Below are 22,442 nucleotides of genomic sequence, written 5' to 3'. Positions count from 1 at the left end.
TCGGTCGGGCACATTTTTAAATATGTCCTTTCATTTCCGCCTAAATGTTATGAAGTGTTGTAATTCTAATAGAAATAATAACGGGAGTTACACTTGATTTCAGTGTTTGTTGTCTACCTATCGATAACGTTCGTAGTACTACATATTTCGGTTCATAATCTGGTAAACCGAACGAAATGTACATGGTTAACATAGTGACATTGAAGCGCAAATGTAAACAATTAAGATTTTCTTCCTGGTTGGTAGAGAACGTCACGCGACCGTGGTCGTCATACGTATCATACATGTCACTTTTGTGCAAAATGGAGCTTTCTGCCTACGGATTATATACTTCATGTCGACAGTGAAGATTTCTCAAACCTCAGGTAGGATTGCACGTATTTCTTTTGTTGTGTAAGTGTATGTCGGACATCCAACACTGTGTCGGTAATTTAAAACCTGAAAAGCCCAAATCAGGATATTCCCTTCTCCGTTGAAATGTTGTCATCACGCGTGCATTCCATTGCAGCAAAAATTCACGGGGACAACAGAATATACTCCGGAGCGGGAAATATGAAAATGTAAATTCCTAAATCGAAATAAAATACTCTATCCGTAAGGACAAGCAACTGATATTATGATATTCAAATACTAAAAAAACTAATTTATAATAGATATATTGCAAAATTATGTCCATATATTAATATGTCTAGATCTGTGTCGGTATGGATTGGCCCAACCGCTCGGACTACACTTTAACATACTGTTCATAAGGATAGAGATGTATCTCAATGTATGGTTATATTTTTATTAAAAAGCTTGGATAATTTTTAAGTATCTCAATACATGTATATGTCTATGTCGGTAGGGATTGGCCCGATCACTAAGACTACTCATAAATCGTTATTAAACTATAAATGAATGTATATTACTATCATTGACAAATATATATTGACTTACAAAATTAACAATAATGATTAAACTCATCACCAGCACTTTACACAAAAGTGAGAGTGGAAGAGAATGAAAAAATATGTCCTGGTAGAGAGTAAGAATGTGATTTATCACTGTTAGTGAGAAAGAGATTTGGATAAAGTATACGAGTTAAGAGTGGATAATTGATGTAATTAAATAAGAATCGCAAAGCTTGGAAAATCAATCATGAAACAAACAAAAACACAAAAAAATACAACGCAATAATAGAAATATTTACTATATGCATATACAGTCTATAAAAAGTACGATGATGAAATGGCTCGGTGCTAAGCACCAAATATTTCAGACATGAAAAATAAGAATTGAATAGTTGATGTGTATGCTAAAAAACAATCGCACGTATACTCATTTACTAATTACATCTAACGAAGTTTCATTCATATACAATGTATATGTAAATGAAATATTATAAAAGTCACAATTTACTAGAAGTATTAATAAATGTGTTATGCTTTCTACAAAACAACCATATGATAGGCAAATTGAGCCAATACTGAGTACTGAAAAATAATAAAAACAAAATTTTGTCATCACGTATGCATTCCATTGCATCTAAAGGGACCAACAGTTCTACAGACAAATATTTTGATTCAGTGCATTACTGGCACACACTCATACATTAAATAATTGGCATATTGTCAGAATGTTGATATTTGAACTATGATACTTCAAATCAAATTCTTAATTAACATCGATATCCCGGGCCATATTTCTTATTTGATAACAAAACAGACCGGCTTTATTTCCGATGAAGTTAAGTTTTGTAAATAGATAAATATATCTAAGGTCCTATTAATGTTAATCATATATAGAAGTCACGTGTTTATATCGACTAGTTTACTCGCTGTGGGTATATTACGTAAAGAGACTGTATGTATATGATTACAATGATAATACGACCCATTTCATCGTTCAACAGGGCAGGTAGCAGATGAAAGCATGTCCTTGTTAGAACATAACACTTACTTCGACTTTAATGAGACTTTTAGATGCTTCAACCATGGTTGTGCTACCGACACCAGATATTGATATCGTGACGACTATAACGCTGCACGTTATTTTGATTAAATTTGTTTTAAGTAACATGCCATGCATCGTATGCGGTACCCGTCATATGTACGTATCGTACAATATTAAATGATACAATAAGCATACCGTTGGTTGTTGAGGACATCAACATTTCTTATTTGAAGATGACGTCATCATTTGAGAGATTCCCCGACATGTACTTGTAACCTCGGAGATGAAACAGCGGAACATTTCTTCCTGATATGTCCAATGTTCAATGAATCAAGATCAAAACTTAGAAATAAACTTATTAACCCTATTATTTCCCACGATCATTTTAATACCAGAACCTTCTACACGGTTGTCATGATCGTAATGAAGAAACAAATTCCTATTTAATACAATGTATATCAGAATACATCACTGAAACTGGCAAATTTGATTAAAGTACTTAAAGTTTGTTCAATGGATCGGGGAGATACACTAAAGGTATTGTTGATGTGTTTTGTTTAAATAACTGTACCATACCGGAATTGTTTGTAGATGGCTTACAGAGGCTTTGCCTGATGCCAAATCCAGTTACTTCTTTTGCAATAATAATTGTTGAAATGACGTCATGATTATGAAAGTCAAATCATTTCTACAAAGATTGAAAACCCCTCCGTTTAGCAACGTTGAAGACCCTCTTGGAAGCCAAGAAGATTTAATCACTACTGGTAAAAATTCTGTATTAAATCTCTACTGGTCAACAAGGTAGATTGATATTTGTTCTGGTAATTAAACGTAAGTTGATTCCGCACATTTGCTAGATTATATGAGTGAATCACTGGGGTTATGTAGAAAAGAATTACTTAAAAGTCAATAAAACCTAAACAATACAGATGAAAATTACTCAACAAAATATTAACGACAAAACAAATACTACATCAATGGAAAATAGAAAACAATCCCTTATACAATATCTGCAATACGAGAGAAGATAACACTATTTTTTTCTTTAAAAGCACCGCTTTAGTTCTATTTAAACAAAATACCAATAAGCTTTTTCGGGAACTTGGATATAAGAAAAATATGTTTCAACTGAAATATTTGATAATCGGATATAGAATACATAATAGAAAATACTTCGAGATAAATTACCTCATTACAATTATAGGATTTATATTTTCTAAAAGTTACTATATCAGTGATAGAAAGAAAGAAAATGTCAACATCAGGAATGTATTCCGGAGTGACATAAACACAGCAATGTCTATCTTACAGTCCCAACACAAGGAAAGTCCACGAATAATCTATGACACACACAGACTTCTGTCACAGGGAGTTGCAGTATAAAGAAACAACGTTTGTTACAATGAAAATGCTCAATGCACAGGTACATTGTATATAAAGATTAATTGGCCACTAGCTTTGCTACATTTTCTTGTTATAAAATGTTACTAGTGAAATATTATGAATTCTTCATTTGATAAAAACATATCTTTAATGCTGTGAAAATAAACCAAACATTATATCTTCACAAGTAAAAACGTCACTTTTAGTACATTATGTATTGTCCAATCTGAATGATACAATATATTCTCTGCGTGGATTTCCAGTCTCATGTTTAGTCGATGAATCAGAAAAGTGGTTGTAATACCTTTTACATAACTGCACAATTAATATCATTTGTGTCTGGAACTCTTACCAGATAATACTAGCAAACGGCAAAATTGCAGTGAAAGCCATTCAAAATGGCGCTCAGTATTGTTGTCAAGCGTGACGTCATTACAACTTGGCGTCAAGAACTAAGCTACTCATTCCTGCGCTTTTCTGATGTAGCAATATTTGCGCCGCGTGACGTGAAAAAAATGTAAGAAAAAAAATGTTTCATAGTATTCTCGTTCAATACGATATATTTATTTCATACAGTTGTGTGACCGCACAACTCACCAAAAATACCGTGCGCACACCGTGCATACATTGTTCACACACCGTCCTCACATCGTCAACACATGGTGCGCACAACTGTGCGATTTAACAATCGTTCGGTCCGTTGTGCGCTTTCTCCGCACAACTGTGCGATTTGGAACAATTTGTTGATCAATATTACGGAATGAAAAGAATACGGAAGGCTCGTATGCAATAATGTACACTGTATATATTACTGTAATTTCTCATCACAATAATTAAGATTATGTACATTTTTACAATGCGTGTTACACAGTGTTACAGTGACCGTTAGACTGTCAAGAATGGGTTTAGCTTCTAGGTAACAGAACAGGTAAATAACAATTTGATGAGTGACCGGAGTTTTACCTGGGCTGTCCCTGACACACAGAGCTAATATGTGATACCGTATGACCGTTATGAAAACACAACTGGGTGTTAAGTATTTATTAACTGCATTCGTTTTGGTCTATGGCTCCCCTTTACCTGGTTTTCCTAATTTTACATGTGTCGATTTAGGTTGTTTAAAAAACACCGAAAACACCGTTTCTAAATTTAAGAAAGTATAGAGAGAAAGATAAGCTTATAGACGTAGCTAGAATAATTATAGACACATACTAAATTATCAAGTTTATGTGTTTAAACACATGCACGAAACCGTATATATTGTTGAGGCATTCCTCAATTTACACCAACCACGATTGTTATCGCACAACATTCACCCATCGTCCGCACACCGCACATCGTGTAACGTTGTGCGATCCCACAACTGTATGCATCAAATGAAAATGTGATAACAACAAAAAAGACAGCGTTGTGACAAGATATGTCTATGAAGGCAGACTCGAGAAGTAATAACTAATATTCAACAGAGAAAAAAATAATCTGGAGGATATAACAGTTTTGTAGATATCTGACATCAATAATTTATTCTGAAGGATGTCACAGTTTTATAGATATCTGATATCAATTAATGTATTCTGAAGGATGTCACAGTTTTGTAGATATCTGATATCAATTGATGTATTTTGAAAGATGTCACAGTTTTGTAGATATCTGGTATCAGTGAATGTATTCTGAAGGATGTCACAGTTTTGTAGATATCTGATATCAATAATGTATTTTGAAAGATGTCACAGTTTTGTAGATATCTGGTATCAGTGAATGTATTCTGAAAGATGTTACAGTTTTGTAGATATCTGATATTAATGAATGTATTCTGAAGGATGTCAGAGTTTTGTAGGTTTCTGACATCAATGAATGTATTCTGCAGGATGTCACAGTTCTGTAGATATATGATATCAATAGACTTATACTATGTAATTTTAATTTGATGTCATAAGGTACTGATATCAAGTCATTCATTCAGTAGGAAGTTATTGGGATATGGTTAATTTGACATTGGTGAACTTATACTATTGAATATAAGATTGGTGTCTTAAGGTAATGACATCAAGGTAATCATTCTGGAGATAATTAGAGAGGTGTGGTTAATTTTACATGAATACACATATACTAGTGAAAATTCTGGAGGATGTTTTAATTTTGTAGATAATCTAACATCAATAAATTCTATACTTTGGAACATAAGATTGATGTTGTAATACTGACATCAATGAATGTATTCTGAATGATGATAATCTGACACAAACATAAACTTATACCAAGGAATATAAGATTGATGTATCAAAGTTATCATTCTGGGAATATTTAGAGAGGTGTGGTTAATTTGACATAAATGCACATGTACTTTGGAATTGTAGATTGATGTTGTTATACTGACAACAAGGTATTCATTCTCGTCAAGTTTTTACCGGTCTTTGGCATCGCCACTCAGTAAGCCTACAAAGATCGGATGACATTTATATAGACATTTATATAGACTGTTAATGTCATGGTCCATGTACTGACGTCATAATTGTACCACTTTGAGGAAGATGTATGTTCTATTAACATATAGGTATTGAATTTTATTGATATGGCATTTAATGTCTATATGAATTTTGCAGTTTAGCACGCTTAGTTCAATACTTAAATGATAGAAGGGCTACGATTGACGCTTAAACCTTAAAGACGGTTGATATTTCATCCACAATAGTCGAAAGAAATATTCGCAAAAATCGCGACCAAAATAAATCTGCTGCACCTATTGCAATATTTGGGATATTTATCTTTCTTTCTTCTTCTAACAACATTTTATTTCCTAGCACCTTGCTTGGTAACACCTCAGTTTTGGCCTAAATGCTGAGCGTTCGCCAAGGTGAGGAAGGCAATGGGTTTTGTCCGTAGGCCGGGACACACCAAAGTCTTTAAAATGGTAGTTGTTATTCCCTGCTTAACGTTCAGCATTTAGGGAAATGGCAACAACTGGTTCACCCGTTGTGAGTATAATGTGACCGGGCGGAATGCTGTGCTTGGTGCCTTCGGCATGGTATTTCAGTGAGATGGCACTTTAAAGTCTGCATCAGATCTGCGGGATCACAAGAAGGTAAGCACACCAACATTACCTGTCTCCTGCATACAAACAAATGCACGCATACACTACACACGCAGAGGCACGTTCTTAAATGTTAATAGGACGTTCAACAAAATTAAACCAAACCAATCCAAACCTTAACGTGCGGTTAAAACTGTACATATGCGTGCTGTGGGACAATTATTGAGTGACAATAGTGCAAAATGTAAGGATATTGAGCGTGAACGGAATATTCTGAACGACAAAATTATTGCCTTTAACAATTTATATAATTACAATAAATATTTTCAAGTATGCAGGATCAGTTTCCTCGTTGTTGTTTGGCTGTCAGTAAGTCATTTTCATAAAAAGGTTCGGTGTCCAGCATCTTTGCTGCATTTTCTTATTTATATATTTTGAACATAGGCTAAATGATGAAAATGTTCAACATTTCTGGTATTAACAGCACATTTTCGCCGTGGATTTGAATTTTCATGCACATGGAATCCTAATGTTTTATAATGAGATGTATTAACGTACAAAATCAGTATGCAGCGTGGAAACTGATAAACCTTTTCTATTGTTCAAAGGGAGATAACTGCTGTACATTATGTATGTAATTTAAAAGGTTTGGTTTGTTTGTATTTTACGTCCTGTTAACAGAGTTAATAGATATGATTATTTCAGGACGTGCCAGTGTTGGTGGTGGAGAAAAGCCGGAATTTCCGGAGAATAACCGCCGACTTACGGCCAGTACCTGGCGTCTGCCCCACGTCTCGAACCCGCGACCCAGTGCTGGAGGGCTTGTGGTAGCAAAATGTTAGACGCCTAACCACTTGGCCCCATACAAATTTAAAAGGACAATTTAGCAAAGATTTTTTAATTATAATCTTATTCTAAAATTCTTTAAGATAATATAGTTGCAAACTCAATATCAAAACTTCATTTGTACAACCATACGTTTTAGCGACAGCTGTCTGTGAACTTCTTACTAACAGATATATCTTTCCAGCCGAGGAGAAAAGGTAATTTTTCGCTTTTTTTATCTTACTTCTTTGGAATATAGGGTAGTACTGGCATTCATTTTGAATTAAAAGCATGTTCAAAACATTTTTTAAATAGCCCCCTAAAGCAAACAAAATCGATCTATTATGTCTTTATAAAGACGTAGTAAGTCTTATAAAAGAGATGTATAAGGCGTTACTATGACATCGTAGATCTTTTCAGTTCTTTTTTAATATAAATATTTATATGTGACCAAGAGACAAGAGAAGAGGACATCGTTACAGGGACTTAACTTAATAGAGAATACACTGAATGCCAGTACCAGTCTTCCGTTCTGATTTAGAAATAAAATGTACTACAACCCTTTATGTTGTTATTCTTGCTTGAAAAAAGTAGTTTTTACTACTCAGCTTTTCACTAATACACACATGTGGACGATTTTCTCTCTTATAGAAAATGTGTATATTTACGCTGTTACAAATCGTCACAGATCAGTGAACTTGCTATTTCAGAGTGTGTAATGTATTTATATAAAATTATCTCAGAGAGACATGTAATACAATATTGCATTGCATAGTATGTGTCAAAACCTGGAAAACGTGTAAGAACGTAAGGTTACGGCGTCTTAACAAACGATTCTTAAGAATGTGTAAACACCGTGAATACATGTCCTTGTGCAACGTACCCTAGACCTGTACGAACTTCCTGGTTGGCAAACTAATGTACAGACAAGGTGTTTGACGTTGTAGCCGACCAGACATGGGATTGTACCGGTACCTACTGGTCTGCTGGTCAGTAGTGTGGACGCTGACGGTGGTTAACGCATCAGGGGAGAGCTCGTACTGTTTGTATACGTACACGTATGTAGTAATGACAACACTAAACCCTCGTATTATGTCCTATATACCATTAAGTGGCGAGTGCTACTCTGATATGATAACGTGAACGAAGATTCGTTTTAACTTTTGGTTGGTCAAATCAGGGTAAAACTTTTTTTGTATTCTGTATTTTTCATGAACATGGAATAATCAAAACAAAAATATTAGCTAAGCCGATGTAGTTTTATATGAATACAGGTAGATTAACCATGGCCTACGTGTATAAGTTTGATGTAACGCTTCGGAGCTTTTATATTGTGTTGCACATTTACACTGGTAATAACACCGGGGGCTGGATTTGGGTATGTGTGTATTTTACCTGTAAAAACAGAGTCCATACAATCACATTATTATCTATACTATAGACTATAGATGAAACGTTCGTACAAATGCATAGCTATCATATTCCCCATTCAAGCATCAGGGCCTAACACTAATGCACGTGTATCTTGATATCATTTCCGGGTATATAAGGAATATGATACTCGTTAATTCAATGTCTATACTATCATATCAGACAAAACGCCCCTCTGCCCTCACTCAGGATTGTATTTGTGTATATACTAAATTATAGTTAGTTGTGTATACTAAATTGTAGTTATTGCTGGTGATATTTTTGTCGGATGTTCCAACACTTTAAACTTTCCCATATCTCTGCGAAGTTAAAATGCTAGTACTTATTACAGCACCGTAGGCATGACGTGTGTAGTGTGTTTGATTTGATACACTAAGCACGTACATATATCAATCCCAACCTTCCCTTACAGACCCCACCCCATCCACACACACACTACATATCCTATCAGATCAACCATCCCACTTTATAGAATTACTGTGTAATTTAACACTATGTGTTGGATACAAGAACTACACGTGTATTCTCACTTATCATGCACACATTCATATACAGAAAAAGTGAAAAATGAACTTTGCATTGCGAACATTTTGTTATCTTTTCTCAAAAGAGTAACATGTGTAGATAATAAACCGAAAGGGTTCTGTTTACTACATGTATTCACCAGTTTTGAAAACAGAAGTGTCCATTCGAAACAGGTCATTGTCAGTAAAACAGATACGTGATCCAGTACTTCTTCAAAACAAAAGGTTTTTCTCCATCAAATTTACCATATTCGCGAATCCAAGATAGACTGTGTCATAAGAACAGACATTTCTGCAACAAATGCTAACACGTTTTTCTGATCTTATTTGAAAGTATGCATTTGGTATCGAACGGAAATCATTCAAAATTAATGTATTCGCATATAATATTTATTTCATTCTTTGAACTTCAAGCTGTTAAACTCTTTTCGTGGGTTCTTTTTAGAAAATTATTTTGTCACCGACAAATGCATATCTAGAGTACAAAACATTCGTTCTTCAGCAACACAACAAATATACTACCTCGGTTGTATCTCTTTAAAGTTAGGTATCATATTGTAACGTATATGTTACCTTGCCAGCCAGAGTTGCAAATCAAATTTACAGTATCTTCAATCGAAATCGTATGTTATTTGGACTTATTTTGATTAACTACTATTAATTTGATCTATATTTGAGAAGAAAATAGTCATTATGGTATGTTACATCAAAACAAGGATATAATTTGTTCTTGTAACGTATCTGTTCACACAATTTAAACAAGTACCTTTATAACAAACTTTTATATTGAAAACACAAAATATCCAGACGTAATTAAACATCAAGGTGGCTTTAACTTGTACTGCAAAAAGTTTGGCCGCTAGCGTACATGTCCCTTTTTTCAATCTTTCAAAACTTAAACAGATATGTTACCATTCCAACAGATACGTTACACATTATATTGGTCAAGTGTTACTCTCATGCTACTTAGCATTAACACTAAAACAAACTTTAAATCGATGTAATGATCATTTGTAATCAAATGTATGCACCCTTCTCAAATGTTCACATAACCAAGTTGATTTTATCCGGGAAAATAACGCACCAAAACAGAAACGTGACCAAAATGAACATATATATATATATACGTTACATGTTTTCCACGTGATGGGATCCCTTATCCTCACATATCCCACGCTTTCTTTCATAGCTTTTCACTAATTAATCCTTTAAAATCCATTTAAAGTAGTTAAATGTATTTGGACATCTACAATAACATACATTGGATTTGAAGATATTCCCCCTGAAAACTAAGTCAGCTGATGCAAGTACAGTTTGTAAAAAGGTCTAATTACATTGTTCCCATCAAAACTCCACGAAACAAAACTAGAATCTATAGTATCTTTGTTAGAAGCAACGATTATAGAACCATTTACAACGTACCTGTTTATAACGTATCTGGTCGGCAAAACTGTTAACGTCAACAAAATTAAATTCACTCGTTATTCGCTTTATTTACATATTGTACAACAATGTTATACTTTTATAGTTTGATCGTGTAAGCTATACAAAAGTTCCCACGAATACAGGTAACGTATCTGTTGAAATTTTAACGGACGAACCACGAATACCGAGTTTCATGCAGGATACGTAATATATGCTTACGGAATTAATGTCGATGGATTTATATGCAATATAAGATACCTTTAGTCAATATACAAAGATATTTTAAACGTGAATTTACCTATAATAAATGCTTATATTATGGGTGTTTTGTTTAGTATACTATAACATATCTGGCAAGACATTTTGGGACAGTAGATAATTGCCAAAAATTCTTATCTTAGCTTAAATTATTGATATTGAATTAATTAAGTTTTGTTTAGACATAAGTAAACTTAAACTATGAAGGAAAATATATGAATTTTAACTAAACTGAAAAAATAAATAAAGCTCTTTGCATCAGAAAACGTGATTTATTCGATTATTCGATTATAATTGGCATGTTCATGTACACTTATGAAAAATTTACCGAACGTTTTCATTAATTTTTTTGTTTGTTTTTGGAAAACATAATATGTTGAAACAGTGAACTATAGTTTTGATGTATAGGCTATATTTTAGATGGTGGAAGGATTACGCGACAAGATTTACGGTTAATGGCGCATGAGAAGCGAGAATAGGTGTAAAGAATTTCATGTTAGCGGACGTTTTACACACGTTAAACAGCCCAGCATTAAATGCCAGAGGAGCACGCCGACAGAACACCGACCTCCGTCAGTGAGACGAAACCCGCATGGGTGGAGTCATGTAGGCGATACACCCGTCAACCAACCAACCAACCAACCATGCCAGAGAAAGTTATCTTTAGACTTTTGGTGTACAACAACTTCTCTGTGCTCACGCTAGACCAAACAATCTTTTAGCAAATAATGATTGATTTTAGCAACTTTTACTTATTGCTTCGGACATCCAAATTAGACGATAAGTCGTCTTTTACGTGATAGTCAATACGTTGCAATAAAATGATTTAAAGGAATGTCATTCTTGTTTCAGCATTATAAAATAGGACACCTTTATGTAATGGCTTTAATCATTCTGAGGTTTAGACTGCATGTTATCAGACTAAATTAAGGAAAGTCGGATCAATGTTTCATAGTTTACAGCTACATGTATATTAGAATCAGACGTGAGGAAGTGAGCAAAATGTCAGATGGATATAAACTTTATTTATTTTACAACACTTATAAAACAAGTTATTTCAACTTATATGAATCACTCTTGTTGGCCCGAATGTTAGAGCGTGGGGAGTCTTAGTGTGGGAGGAAACTGGAGTACCCGGAGAAAATCCAAGTGATCGGGCAGGTGACCCCGTATCTTTTCACGTCCGATCGGGGAATCGAACCCCGGCCGCCTTGGTGAAAGGCAAGTGCGCTATCCACTGCACCACCCTCACATGGATATTGTATTCAATAAAACAGTTTCAAATTCCAATTCTCAAATTTTCATACCTTCTTTAAGTGTTTTCATTATGTCCTAGTAAACCAAAATCAAAGGTAAAACAAAATTGTGTATCAATGCACTAGTAAAAAAATAAATAAAAACTGACTAGTAAAAATAGAAATAGAAAAAAATCCTGTTTTTAACCACAAACTTTACGTTCTCCTTGACAGTGTTCCTATTTATAATCTGCAGTCGTTAGTATAATGAAGGACACAAAGTCATAACATTATTTGGCTTGTAGAACTATTTACAAAAACACATATTTTTCATTTTAAATGGGGTAAATAATTGCCATTTCCAATATGAATTAGTATTCAATTATTGATGGGGAACAGATGGAAATGAGTTGAGACTGATCTTCTTTTAGAAATCGCCATCTGGTCATGAAAACCTTGTCAAATCATTTCTGTTTAATACCAGCATTCACGCAATGTATAAAATTACGGCTGGTGGTAGACTCGTGAGCCGTATGTGGTGCTTTGTTGCTTTTTTAATACCGAAATTGGTTAGTATGATATTTTAATTGATATGACAACAGGAATTCCAGCGGACGGTGCATGACACACTATTTATATCCTATATTCGTCCGGACTTAACAATCGGGAACGTTCATAGTGTCGTTTTAATACGACTAAGACCGGGACAAGTATAATCAAGATAGTCCTAAGTTGCAACATCTCAATAACTTGTTTATTAGTGGTCATTTAATCAAGTATCTCGAGTGGCTGCCACCATGCCGACATTTGCTCGTTAGGCCTACAGTTATGCAGTCTTGTCTACAGTACAAATATGAGATAAAATACCTTTTGAATAAAGTTATTCCCTTGAAGAGTGATGAAATTCAATAAATAAACAATGTCCTTGTTGGCTACGACCCTAACATGACCTGTCACGGGAATGTCTTTTGAATGACGGATGAAACCATTCAACTTCCACTTTCGTTTCTAAGCGATTCGGTTGTCTCGGTTACATATATGATTGAATCGGAAAGGGCTATTCTTATTAGTAAGTCAAGCGTTTTGCTGACTGAGTCAATAATCACATTCTGGTCGCGATGCTGATTGTGTTCATTTTCTGTCGATATCGATGTTATAAGACGACGCAGATGCACAATGTGTAGTGAATAATCAACGGCAAAAGGCTTTCGCAAATATAGCGAAAGGGGTTTATTTTATTTTCGCAAATAAGGATTTCATTTCGTTAATAACAAAAAAGCGAATGGCTAGCGTGAGCACAGCTTATGATTCTAGGAAGTTATTGGACACCTGAGCTCCGCCTCTAAGCTGGGTTTTAGGATTTATTGCACATACAATTTCGAAGAAAAGTAAGGCAGATCATGATACATAGAGGTTCCCCAACGAGTGATGGTTGGTAATCATGTTTATCTAACTCGAGTGTGTACATTTTCAAATTGTATAAAGACCCAAGGTTTACCGAGTGTCTTTTACAGGTTGGAAATAAAATAACGAGAGTGAGATAAACATGATAACCTATCATCACGAGTTTGGTGTCCTTCTTCTCCCATAACGTTCATATTTTATATGGAAAGCCATATGTTTCGTTTGAAAATACACTTTGTCGGCTTCCGATGGAGGGGAAACAATTGCGTGAGTCATGACGTCACAATGGAAGATGACGTCCCAAAGCATTGTTACGTGACGTTATAAGGAAACTATAGACCAATGAAATCACACCCAGAGTGTAACCCACTAGTGGGTAACCAAAAATGTTCACCAACTCCTAGCAGGTTTATCGTATGGGTCAGGAGTGAGGAAACATATAGTGGTTGTGGAAGAAAAGACGGGGAAGTAAATCATTGGTTTCCTTTCACGTCGACGACAACACTGGCGCTGAACCTTACTCATTTCGGTATATTTTACTTCGCTATTGTGAAACATCATTAATCTTGGGAAAACGAAACATTGTGCTCTCCACCACAAGGGCAATAGATGGAGGATATTTAATGATTTCATCTTGAATACTATATCCATATATTTTTCCCGAGCGCGAAGCACGAATACAAATATCGGTATATTCTGCTATAACTTTCTCAGGTAAATATACAGATATGTATCCATAAATTCACTTCAACAAAAGTCCATAATTTTATGAAATATAGCCGTTGTATCCAAATTGTGAAATCGCAAGACTTTATTTCTTTTGGACATAGACAGTACAAAGTTCATCAGCTGCCCCCCATCCAAAACCTAGGACCATTATACTTTCCTACCATCTTACCTGTATTCATTCTATACGCCGATGTCTCCTTGTCTATCCTTTTTTTCCCCGAAGTCAGAATAATGCTACCTGTCTGATGTTATGTTACCGTGTCAAGGTTATAATATTTCAGTGAAATGACACTTTAAAATGACCTTTAAGTGACCCAATCGAACACTGTCTTCATATGACCGTAGTTGTAAGAAGGACTGGAACCCCTAACCAAACCAAACCAAGCCATGATGCTACAACTGTAGTTAATTTGTTTTTATTGAATGAAAACGACCCTAGCTTATACCTGTATACATCCTCCCCAAACCAGAGAAGAGTCATCTACATTGTAGTAAGTAGTAAATACTAGATAGCCGCATTGTATCTAATGTGTAATGAATTGTGGTGAACATTTCACATTCCATCTGTGCACGAAGGGACTATTTCTCTCTCTAACGATTGCTTGGATTTCTCACCTTATGTTGAAGTAAAAACCACACAAAATATTTATTTGAATCTCATATCAATGCAGTCGATTGCATGCATACTAGACTTAACATATAGTAAAAATGGATTTGACATATTTCATAACAATACCAACACAAATCATCCTTATGTTCTCTTTCAGTTAACATCGCCTCTGGTAAAGCCACTAACCAAAGTTCTGTCCTCCATAACTGGGACAGCTCTAAAGCCGTAGACGGATGCGTCCTAACAAATATGCAATCCAACTGCTGTACACACACGGCGGCGAAACTTACCGAGGTCTGGTGGCAAGTAGATCTACAGACACAATCCGTCATAGAATCCGTGAATATCATATATAGAGGTAAGGTTCTGTGGACGGTAACTTGGTTATGTCCTATCAATCAACAACTCGCTTTTTATTTATGCAAGTACCACCTTAGGAAGTACAATGATTGTTTTTAATACATTTATAAAATATCAAAGTAGATGAATAATTCTTTTTGTCATCAGAAGTGTATTCTCTTAAAGATTATCATCAAATCCAACACAATTAATCACGAAAGGTTACCTTAAATCAGCAATAAGATTGTTTTTGTTTTTAATTTCGACACCCCTATCGATATGACCGTGACTTTTTTTCTTTTACATTTACTGTCTACAAGACACCCATTTCACAGAGGATAAAGAAGAATTTATAAGAAATGAATGGGGCTACTCTTGCTTTTTTAATTCTTTCAGGTCAAATGCTAGGGGAGTTGCCATTTTGTTAAATAACAATTTTGAAGTCAAGGTGTTGAATGAGAAAAAAGATAGGTCTGGGAATTTTTTAGCATTAAATATGGAAATTGAAGGTAAAATTATAACAGTTATAACTATTTATGGTCCAAATATCGACCACCCTACTTTTTTCAATCTCATTGAAGATACATTAGTTGAGTTTAAGTCTGAAACGTGTATAATATGTGGGGATTTCAATCCAATCCTTAAGCCTGAGTTGGATTATGATAAAACATACAAAAAGATAAACAATCCTAAGTCCAGGGAAAAAGTACTAGAGATTGTGGAAAATTTTGATTTGATTGATGTTTTTAGAGAGCAACATTCTGACTACAGAAGGTATCATGGAGGCGGGGCAACCCTGTGAAACAGACTCGCTTAGATTCTTTTTTAGTATCTGGAAGCCCCTTACCTAGTACTTCTGAAACAAGCATAGAGCCTGGCTATAGATCTGATCATTCTTTTCCGAAAATGACCTTAAAATTAACTGATTTCAAAAAAGGTAAAGGGCTATGGAAATTCAACAATTCCTTATTACAAGACCAGGATTATATAAATCTTATTAATAATACAATTACAAACATTAAACTGCAATACTGCCTCCCTGAATATCAACCTGATTATGTAAACAAATCTCGAAATGGTGATTTAGAAATGGAATTAAGGGGTAAAACCATTTCGTATTCTTCATATAAAAAAAACCCCAACAGAACTTAAAAGGAAGATTGTGTTCAGAAAGCAAATAGATCTCTTGAAGATCAAAGTAATGTAAACATAGACGAACTTAATAAAAAGAAAAAAGGAATTGGAAGATATAAGACTACATAAGATTAAGGGAAGTATAATTGGGATCACGATAGATTTTTTAAAGTGTTTTTGTAAAGATTTGGGGAACTTTGTTGTTAGGTCTATCAATTATGGATTTATGATCAATCAATTATCTGTTACACAGAGGCAAGGTATACTTACATGTTTGCCTAAGGGTGTTAAACCCTGACACTTTATTAAGAACTGGCGACTTATTTCTCTTTTAAATACTATATACATAATAGCCTCAGGATCTAAAGCTTATAAAATAAAACCTTTTTTGGGAAAATTAATTTACCTCGATCAGACCGGATTTTTATCAGGAAGAATACCAGACTCATTTACGACATTGTGCCATATACTAAAGAAATTAATATTCCTGGCATGCTATTAATGATTGTTTTTGAAAAAGCTTTCGATTCTGTTTCTTGGAAATTTATTGATGAAGTTCTCAGGTTTTTTAAATTTGGAAATGATATGAGGAAATGGATAAAAATTTACCTAGAAAAGCCAGTTCTGCTATAAATCAGGGGGAAATTTGTCTGTTTTTTCGAGATTAAACGTGGTTGTCGTCAAGGGGACCCAATCGCACCATATTTATTTATACTCTGTGCAGAAATTTTAGCTATTAGAATTAAAAATAACAGAAGTATAAATGGCACAAATGTTAATAATTGACCAATCCTTCTTTCGCAATATGCAGATGCTACTTCCCTTGGACAGAATGCTCTCTCAGGGAATCTATTAAGGAACTAAATGTATATTTCAGGTCATCAATCAACTTGGATAAAACACAGATTTTATGGATAGGGAGTAAAAAATATAGCGAGGACGTTCATTTACCTGAACTGAACTTAAACTTGGGGGGGGGGGGGGGGTTTCAATCTTTTAGGATTATAATTCCATGTAGACCTTTTTAAAATAGCTAAACTGAACTACGATAAAAAAAAAACACCTTGTTAAACTCAAATCTGTTATCAAGTGCTGGAGCCATAGATCTTTTACTCCTTTAGGAAGAATTAATATAATAATAAAATCTTTACTTATCCCACAGTTTAATCATCTTTTTGTTGCGTTACCCAATCATGATGTTGTTTTTATGAAAAAAACTTAACTCAGTCCTTTTCAACTTCTTATGAAATAGTAAGACAGATAGAGTTAAGAGAGAGGTAATTATACAAACTTACATTGAAGGAGGTCTATAAATGGTTCATGTGAAGAAATATATAAAAGCTATTAAGCTAGGGTGGATCAGGAGAATCTTAAGCTCACTTGGTAAATGGCTAGGAATTCTGAAAAAAAATGTGGACGTTCAGCTTTTATCTAAATGTGGGAATGATTATCTACACGTAGCGAAAACTAAATATAAAAACAAATCTGGGAAGATGTATTGCAGGCTTGGTATAATCTTAGAGTTAAAGAAGAACTTGTTAGATATATTTATGATGATGAGGAGTTGATACTTAAAACTCCATAATGGTTTAAAAAAGATGTTGTTGTTAAAAACCAACCAATTTTCTACAAAAAAATGGTTTGATGCAGGAATCAGTATAGTGAATGATTTAATAAAAGACAATAGGACTTTTTCCTTTGATAATTTTAATAAATTCTGTACCGTGTTTGTTACAATAACAAATTATTTACAGTAATATGGAGTAATCCAAAGTATTAAGAAATAATCGAGGCCTTTTACATCTCCAAGTAGAACATTGGCGTTTCCGATTATTCCTCTTAATCTTGAGCTAATCTTAAAGAAAAAAAAGGGTCGCGGGACTTCCACCTTTTACTCCTGAGAAATAATATTAATATAACTGGTCAGCAAAAATAGAGAAAGGGAGACAATCGTGCATATGTTCGGGGAATGTGAGGAGGTGCAGAATTTTCTGACAAGTTTTGAAAGGTTGTTAAATGCACTAACAATTACATTACCTATTAATAAAGAAACATTGTTATTTGGTTTGGTAAATAATCGCATTGATACTGAGGTTCTTCTTCTGATAAAAATCCTATATCTACAGAACCAGAACTATACATGGTACTCTCTCTGTTATGGCTCTAGCTAATGTAATACAAGAAAACTATGTGCCTAAAAAAAATAATGTGGTTCAAAAATGTGTATCATATGGTAAAAGTGATCCTTGTCTACAATTTTTTTCTAAATGAATGGAAGAAATGCATGAAATTAGTTGATTTTGCCTAAAACCTGACATGATTTAGGATGATATCTTAATTATTCAGTAACAATTCTGTTACTTAACTTTAATTAGTACCTAGCTCTGTTTTGACTTCCTTCTCTGACATGCTTGTTCTGATATCTGTCTTTATCTTTTCTTTTCTTCTTTCTCATTTCTGTTCTCTTATCAGTTTCTTTTTCTTTCCTTTTATCCTTTCTTCTTTCTTATAGCAATACGGTGTGATATTAAATGAAATAATACCTATCCATATGCAGTCTTTAGTGTTACAAATTTATTTTTGTATAATTTGTATGGTATGAGTGGAGATATGAAAGATGAATGGTGACAAATAGCTTATAATATGATCTGAATGAATTACCGATCCAGTATCATTGTCACTGTTTTGAAAAAAAACTCTTTTGAAAATAAAAATATATAAAAAAACACGTGACTTTTGATAGAGTGTACTTTGACAGATGTAGACATTTATATAAATCAGAAGTATCAAAGTGTAAATACTGACCTCATGAGAGCTAATTTTTATAGATGTATATCTACATTAAATATTGGACAAAAGACAAACATATGTCACTGTTAAACATAATTTACTTTTAAGATTATAAGTTTATCACAAGCTGCCATGCGGTTTACAGGAATTGCACAATCAGGTTATAGTTGTAGGTACCGTGTCGCTAACTTTTGCTTATTTTTCGTATCAGCAGGATATAACTTGCATTTTATATTTTTCATACATAGCAAACGTTATTAAGTTTCCGTTTATACCACACTCAGTGTGTGCAACGTGTAAAAGGTATGAAAAAAAGGAATTAAATTATACTTTCTTACGTGCCGTAAAGAATTCGATGTTAAGCATGTCCCGAAGGGCCCCTTTGAAATGACGATTTTTCCTGTCAAATTTTGTCACGCTTCTGCTATAACGATCTTTCTTTTCTTAATACTACACCATTACAGAATCATAAAGTCGTTAGAATACTGAGTGACGTAATAGATCTATATGTTAAATCCCAAATTCTGCTCTGTTTGTGGCAAAATGAAGTGAATGAAAGATTATAGAAACACTACCATAAATGAAAATGTCGTTTATTCACTCTAAACGACGTCAACATTTAACAGCAAATTATCAATGGTTGCATCACCCCGAGGCCGATTACCCCAAGAGTGAATTACCATAATACTCATAGGTATGGGTCATTTAACACCCTGAGGCCAATAACACCAAAAGTGAGTTACCATTACAATCATAGATATTGGTCATAGAAAGATTCATATTGAATAATTCTGATTTGCCATAAAGGTAGGGTTCTAAGCCGCCTTCTAAAATCAAATAAAATACAAGTAACAAGAAGACTACAGAATCAAGTGCAACTGAAAACATCAAGAGACTAATTATCCAAAAGATGAAAACACATTACAAACAGAATTTGTAGTATGATACACAGAACTAGCAAAAGTAAATTTGAGTGTATTAACAAAGACCTGGAAACCAATTATTCCAAAATTCCTGCCAAACATTATTACACAAGGTACTGGTTACATTAGTTTTAAATAAATCTCGAAAGAATACAAAGAAAAAACAATCTCACACAGTCAATGCTATTTCAAGACTAGAGTAGGATGCGGAGGTCAAACATTGAAGGTGGTGGGGAGGTGGTGGTTAAATGATTTCAAAACCTCCCGTTGAAAACTGGGACAGCCATTATGTGCTCCAATGTTAAAAGGAAGGCATTTGTAATGAAGGGGAGATTACTCTAATGGCAATTTTCATGAGGTAGCACACCACCAATCCCTGACCTCTACGTTGACATAATACAAAGGTTTACCATAAACTATTTTATATGTTATAAAATGTTATTTATCAATTAAGATGAAAACGTACCTCTGACCCTGCCATTGTAGAATATCTTAAATTAGGGTTGTTTGCGGTAGGACAAACAAGACGAAGTCTTCAAATTCAGTTGTGTACATTTATTCATGGCATCGTTAAAACGGGATAAGGAAAAGAGAGTCCCTAAAATACAAATAATAAAAACCTATTACAAATAATTCCTATTCGAGCACGTCTCGAATAATGGCGCGAAACGTGACCAGGTGTGTTAGCCCAGTTTCATCAAGGATATTTCCAAAGTCATAGTGAAATGTAGAGTGGGCGGTGTTTGGTTTAATGATCTTATTCTACCCGGCTGGGACTGTGAGAATAAGATCATTTATCAAACACCGCCCACTCTAAATTTCACTATAATTTTGGAAATCTCCTTGATGATACTGGGCTAACACAACTGGTCACGTTTTCCACCCGTAATAACAATACATTAAATCTCGTAATAACCAATACCCCATACCAAGTACAGATAATTGAGACAATCCCTGGTTTATCTGATCATGATATTGTGTTCCTCCAAATGTCCAGTGTTCCCCACAAAATTAACCAAAAACGCAGAGAAATACCCTTGTATAAAAAGGCCAATTGGAATTCCATGAAAAGTGACTCCACAACTTCTATCTAAAGATCTCGACCAATAAAGTCCTAACTGTAGAGAGGTTATGGGAAGCATTCAAACTATTCTTACAAAAGATAGTTAGCAAGCATGTCCCAAACAAAGTGGCAAAAAAATAGAGATAGAAACCCATGAAGACACATAAAATTAAAAAAATAATAAATAAAAGAAACAGACTATATAAACAAGCAAAGGAGTCTGGTAATCCATCAATTAAAGAAAAATTCAAATCACCGAAACATCTTATCAAAAAACTATTAAGACAGGCCTACTTGAAATATATTGAAGACATAGTCAGTCCAAATTCAGATTCCTCGGACTATAAACCTATGAAAAGGTTCTGTACATATATAAAACATAAACAACTGACTACAGTGGTGTAGGGACATTGAAACAAAGTAGTAAACTCCATACAGATCCTACGGATAAGGCCAATATATTGAACAATCAGTTCCAGTCTGTGTTTTCGAGTGCTGAAAACATTAGCTCAGACACATTTAAGCATCAATACCCTATGCAGAACAACATCCATGAGATGGGTAACATCAAAATAACACCAAATGGAATTTATAAACTTCTTCTAAATCTAGACACCTCTAAAGCTGCTGGCCCAGATCATATGAAACCGAATGAACTCAAGGAACTGGCAACAGAAATCTCCCCCCATTCTCTGTCTCATCTTCCAAAGGTCGTTTGATAACGGTCATGTTCCATCTGACTGGAGAACAGCTAGCATTGCCCCAGTTTACAAAAAGGCCAAAAGTTTAGCCTTGAATACTACCGTCCCATATCTCTAACTTGTATTTGTTGTAAGTTCTTGGAACATATTATAGTAAGTAACATCATGAATCATGCTGATAATAATAACATTCTTTACCCCTTACAACATGGTTTCAGACAATCCAGGTCATGTGAGAGTCAAATATTATAATTTATTGATGACATCTCAAGAAATTTAGAAGATGGTAAACAGACAGATATATGGATTATGGATTTTAGTAAGGCCTTTGATAAGGTGAGCCATTCTCTCCTTATCCACAAACTTAGGGGGTTTGGAATTAATGGACCAGTCAACACCTGGTTGAAAGCTTCCTAAGTGACAGAACCCAGACTGTTATGTAAAGGGGTTAAATGTCCGATTCTGCTCCAGTAAGATCAGGGGTCCCCCAAGGCTCGGTCCTCGGGCCGAGTCTTTTCTTATACTACATCAATGATATCACTGAGGGTATAACATCTTCAATCAGACTCTTTGCAGATGATACCATCATGTATCTGATAGTAACATCTCAGAGAGACGCTCACACCATGCAAAGAGATCTTGACAAACTGGCGCTTTGGCAGACTAAATGGAGGATGGCTTTCGAACCTGAGAAATGCCAGG

At 34.5% G+C, this 22,442-nt stretch overlaps 1 protein-coding gene across 1 annotated transcript in view; it reads left to right on the top strand.

Moving 5' to 3' along the window:
• Positions 1-7,968: 7,968 nt before the first annotated feature.
• LOC110450990 overlaps positions 7,969-22,442 on the top strand; it is a 38,725-nt gene continuing 24,251 nt past the window's right edge. The window contains exons 1-2 of the mRNA XM_021498809.1: positions 7,969-8,201; positions 14,948-15,148. Coding sequence (XP_021354484.1) covers positions 8,132-8,201; positions 14,948-15,148 — 271 coding nt within the window. The 5' untranslated portion in view covers positions 7,969-8,131. The remainder of the gene's footprint in view (positions 8,202-14,947; positions 15,149-22,442) is intronic.

The sequence above is a fragment of the Mizuhopecten yessoensis genome, unplaced genomic scaffold, assembly GCF_002113885.1.
Source record: "Mizuhopecten yessoensis strain PY_sf001 unplaced genomic scaffold, ASM211388v2 scaffold5637, whole genome shotgun sequence".
Lineage (NCBI taxonomy): Eukaryota > Metazoa > Mollusca > Bivalvia > Pectinida > Pectinidae > Mizuhopecten > Mizuhopecten yessoensis.
This window is presented reverse-complemented; position numbering and strand designations above follow the sequence as displayed.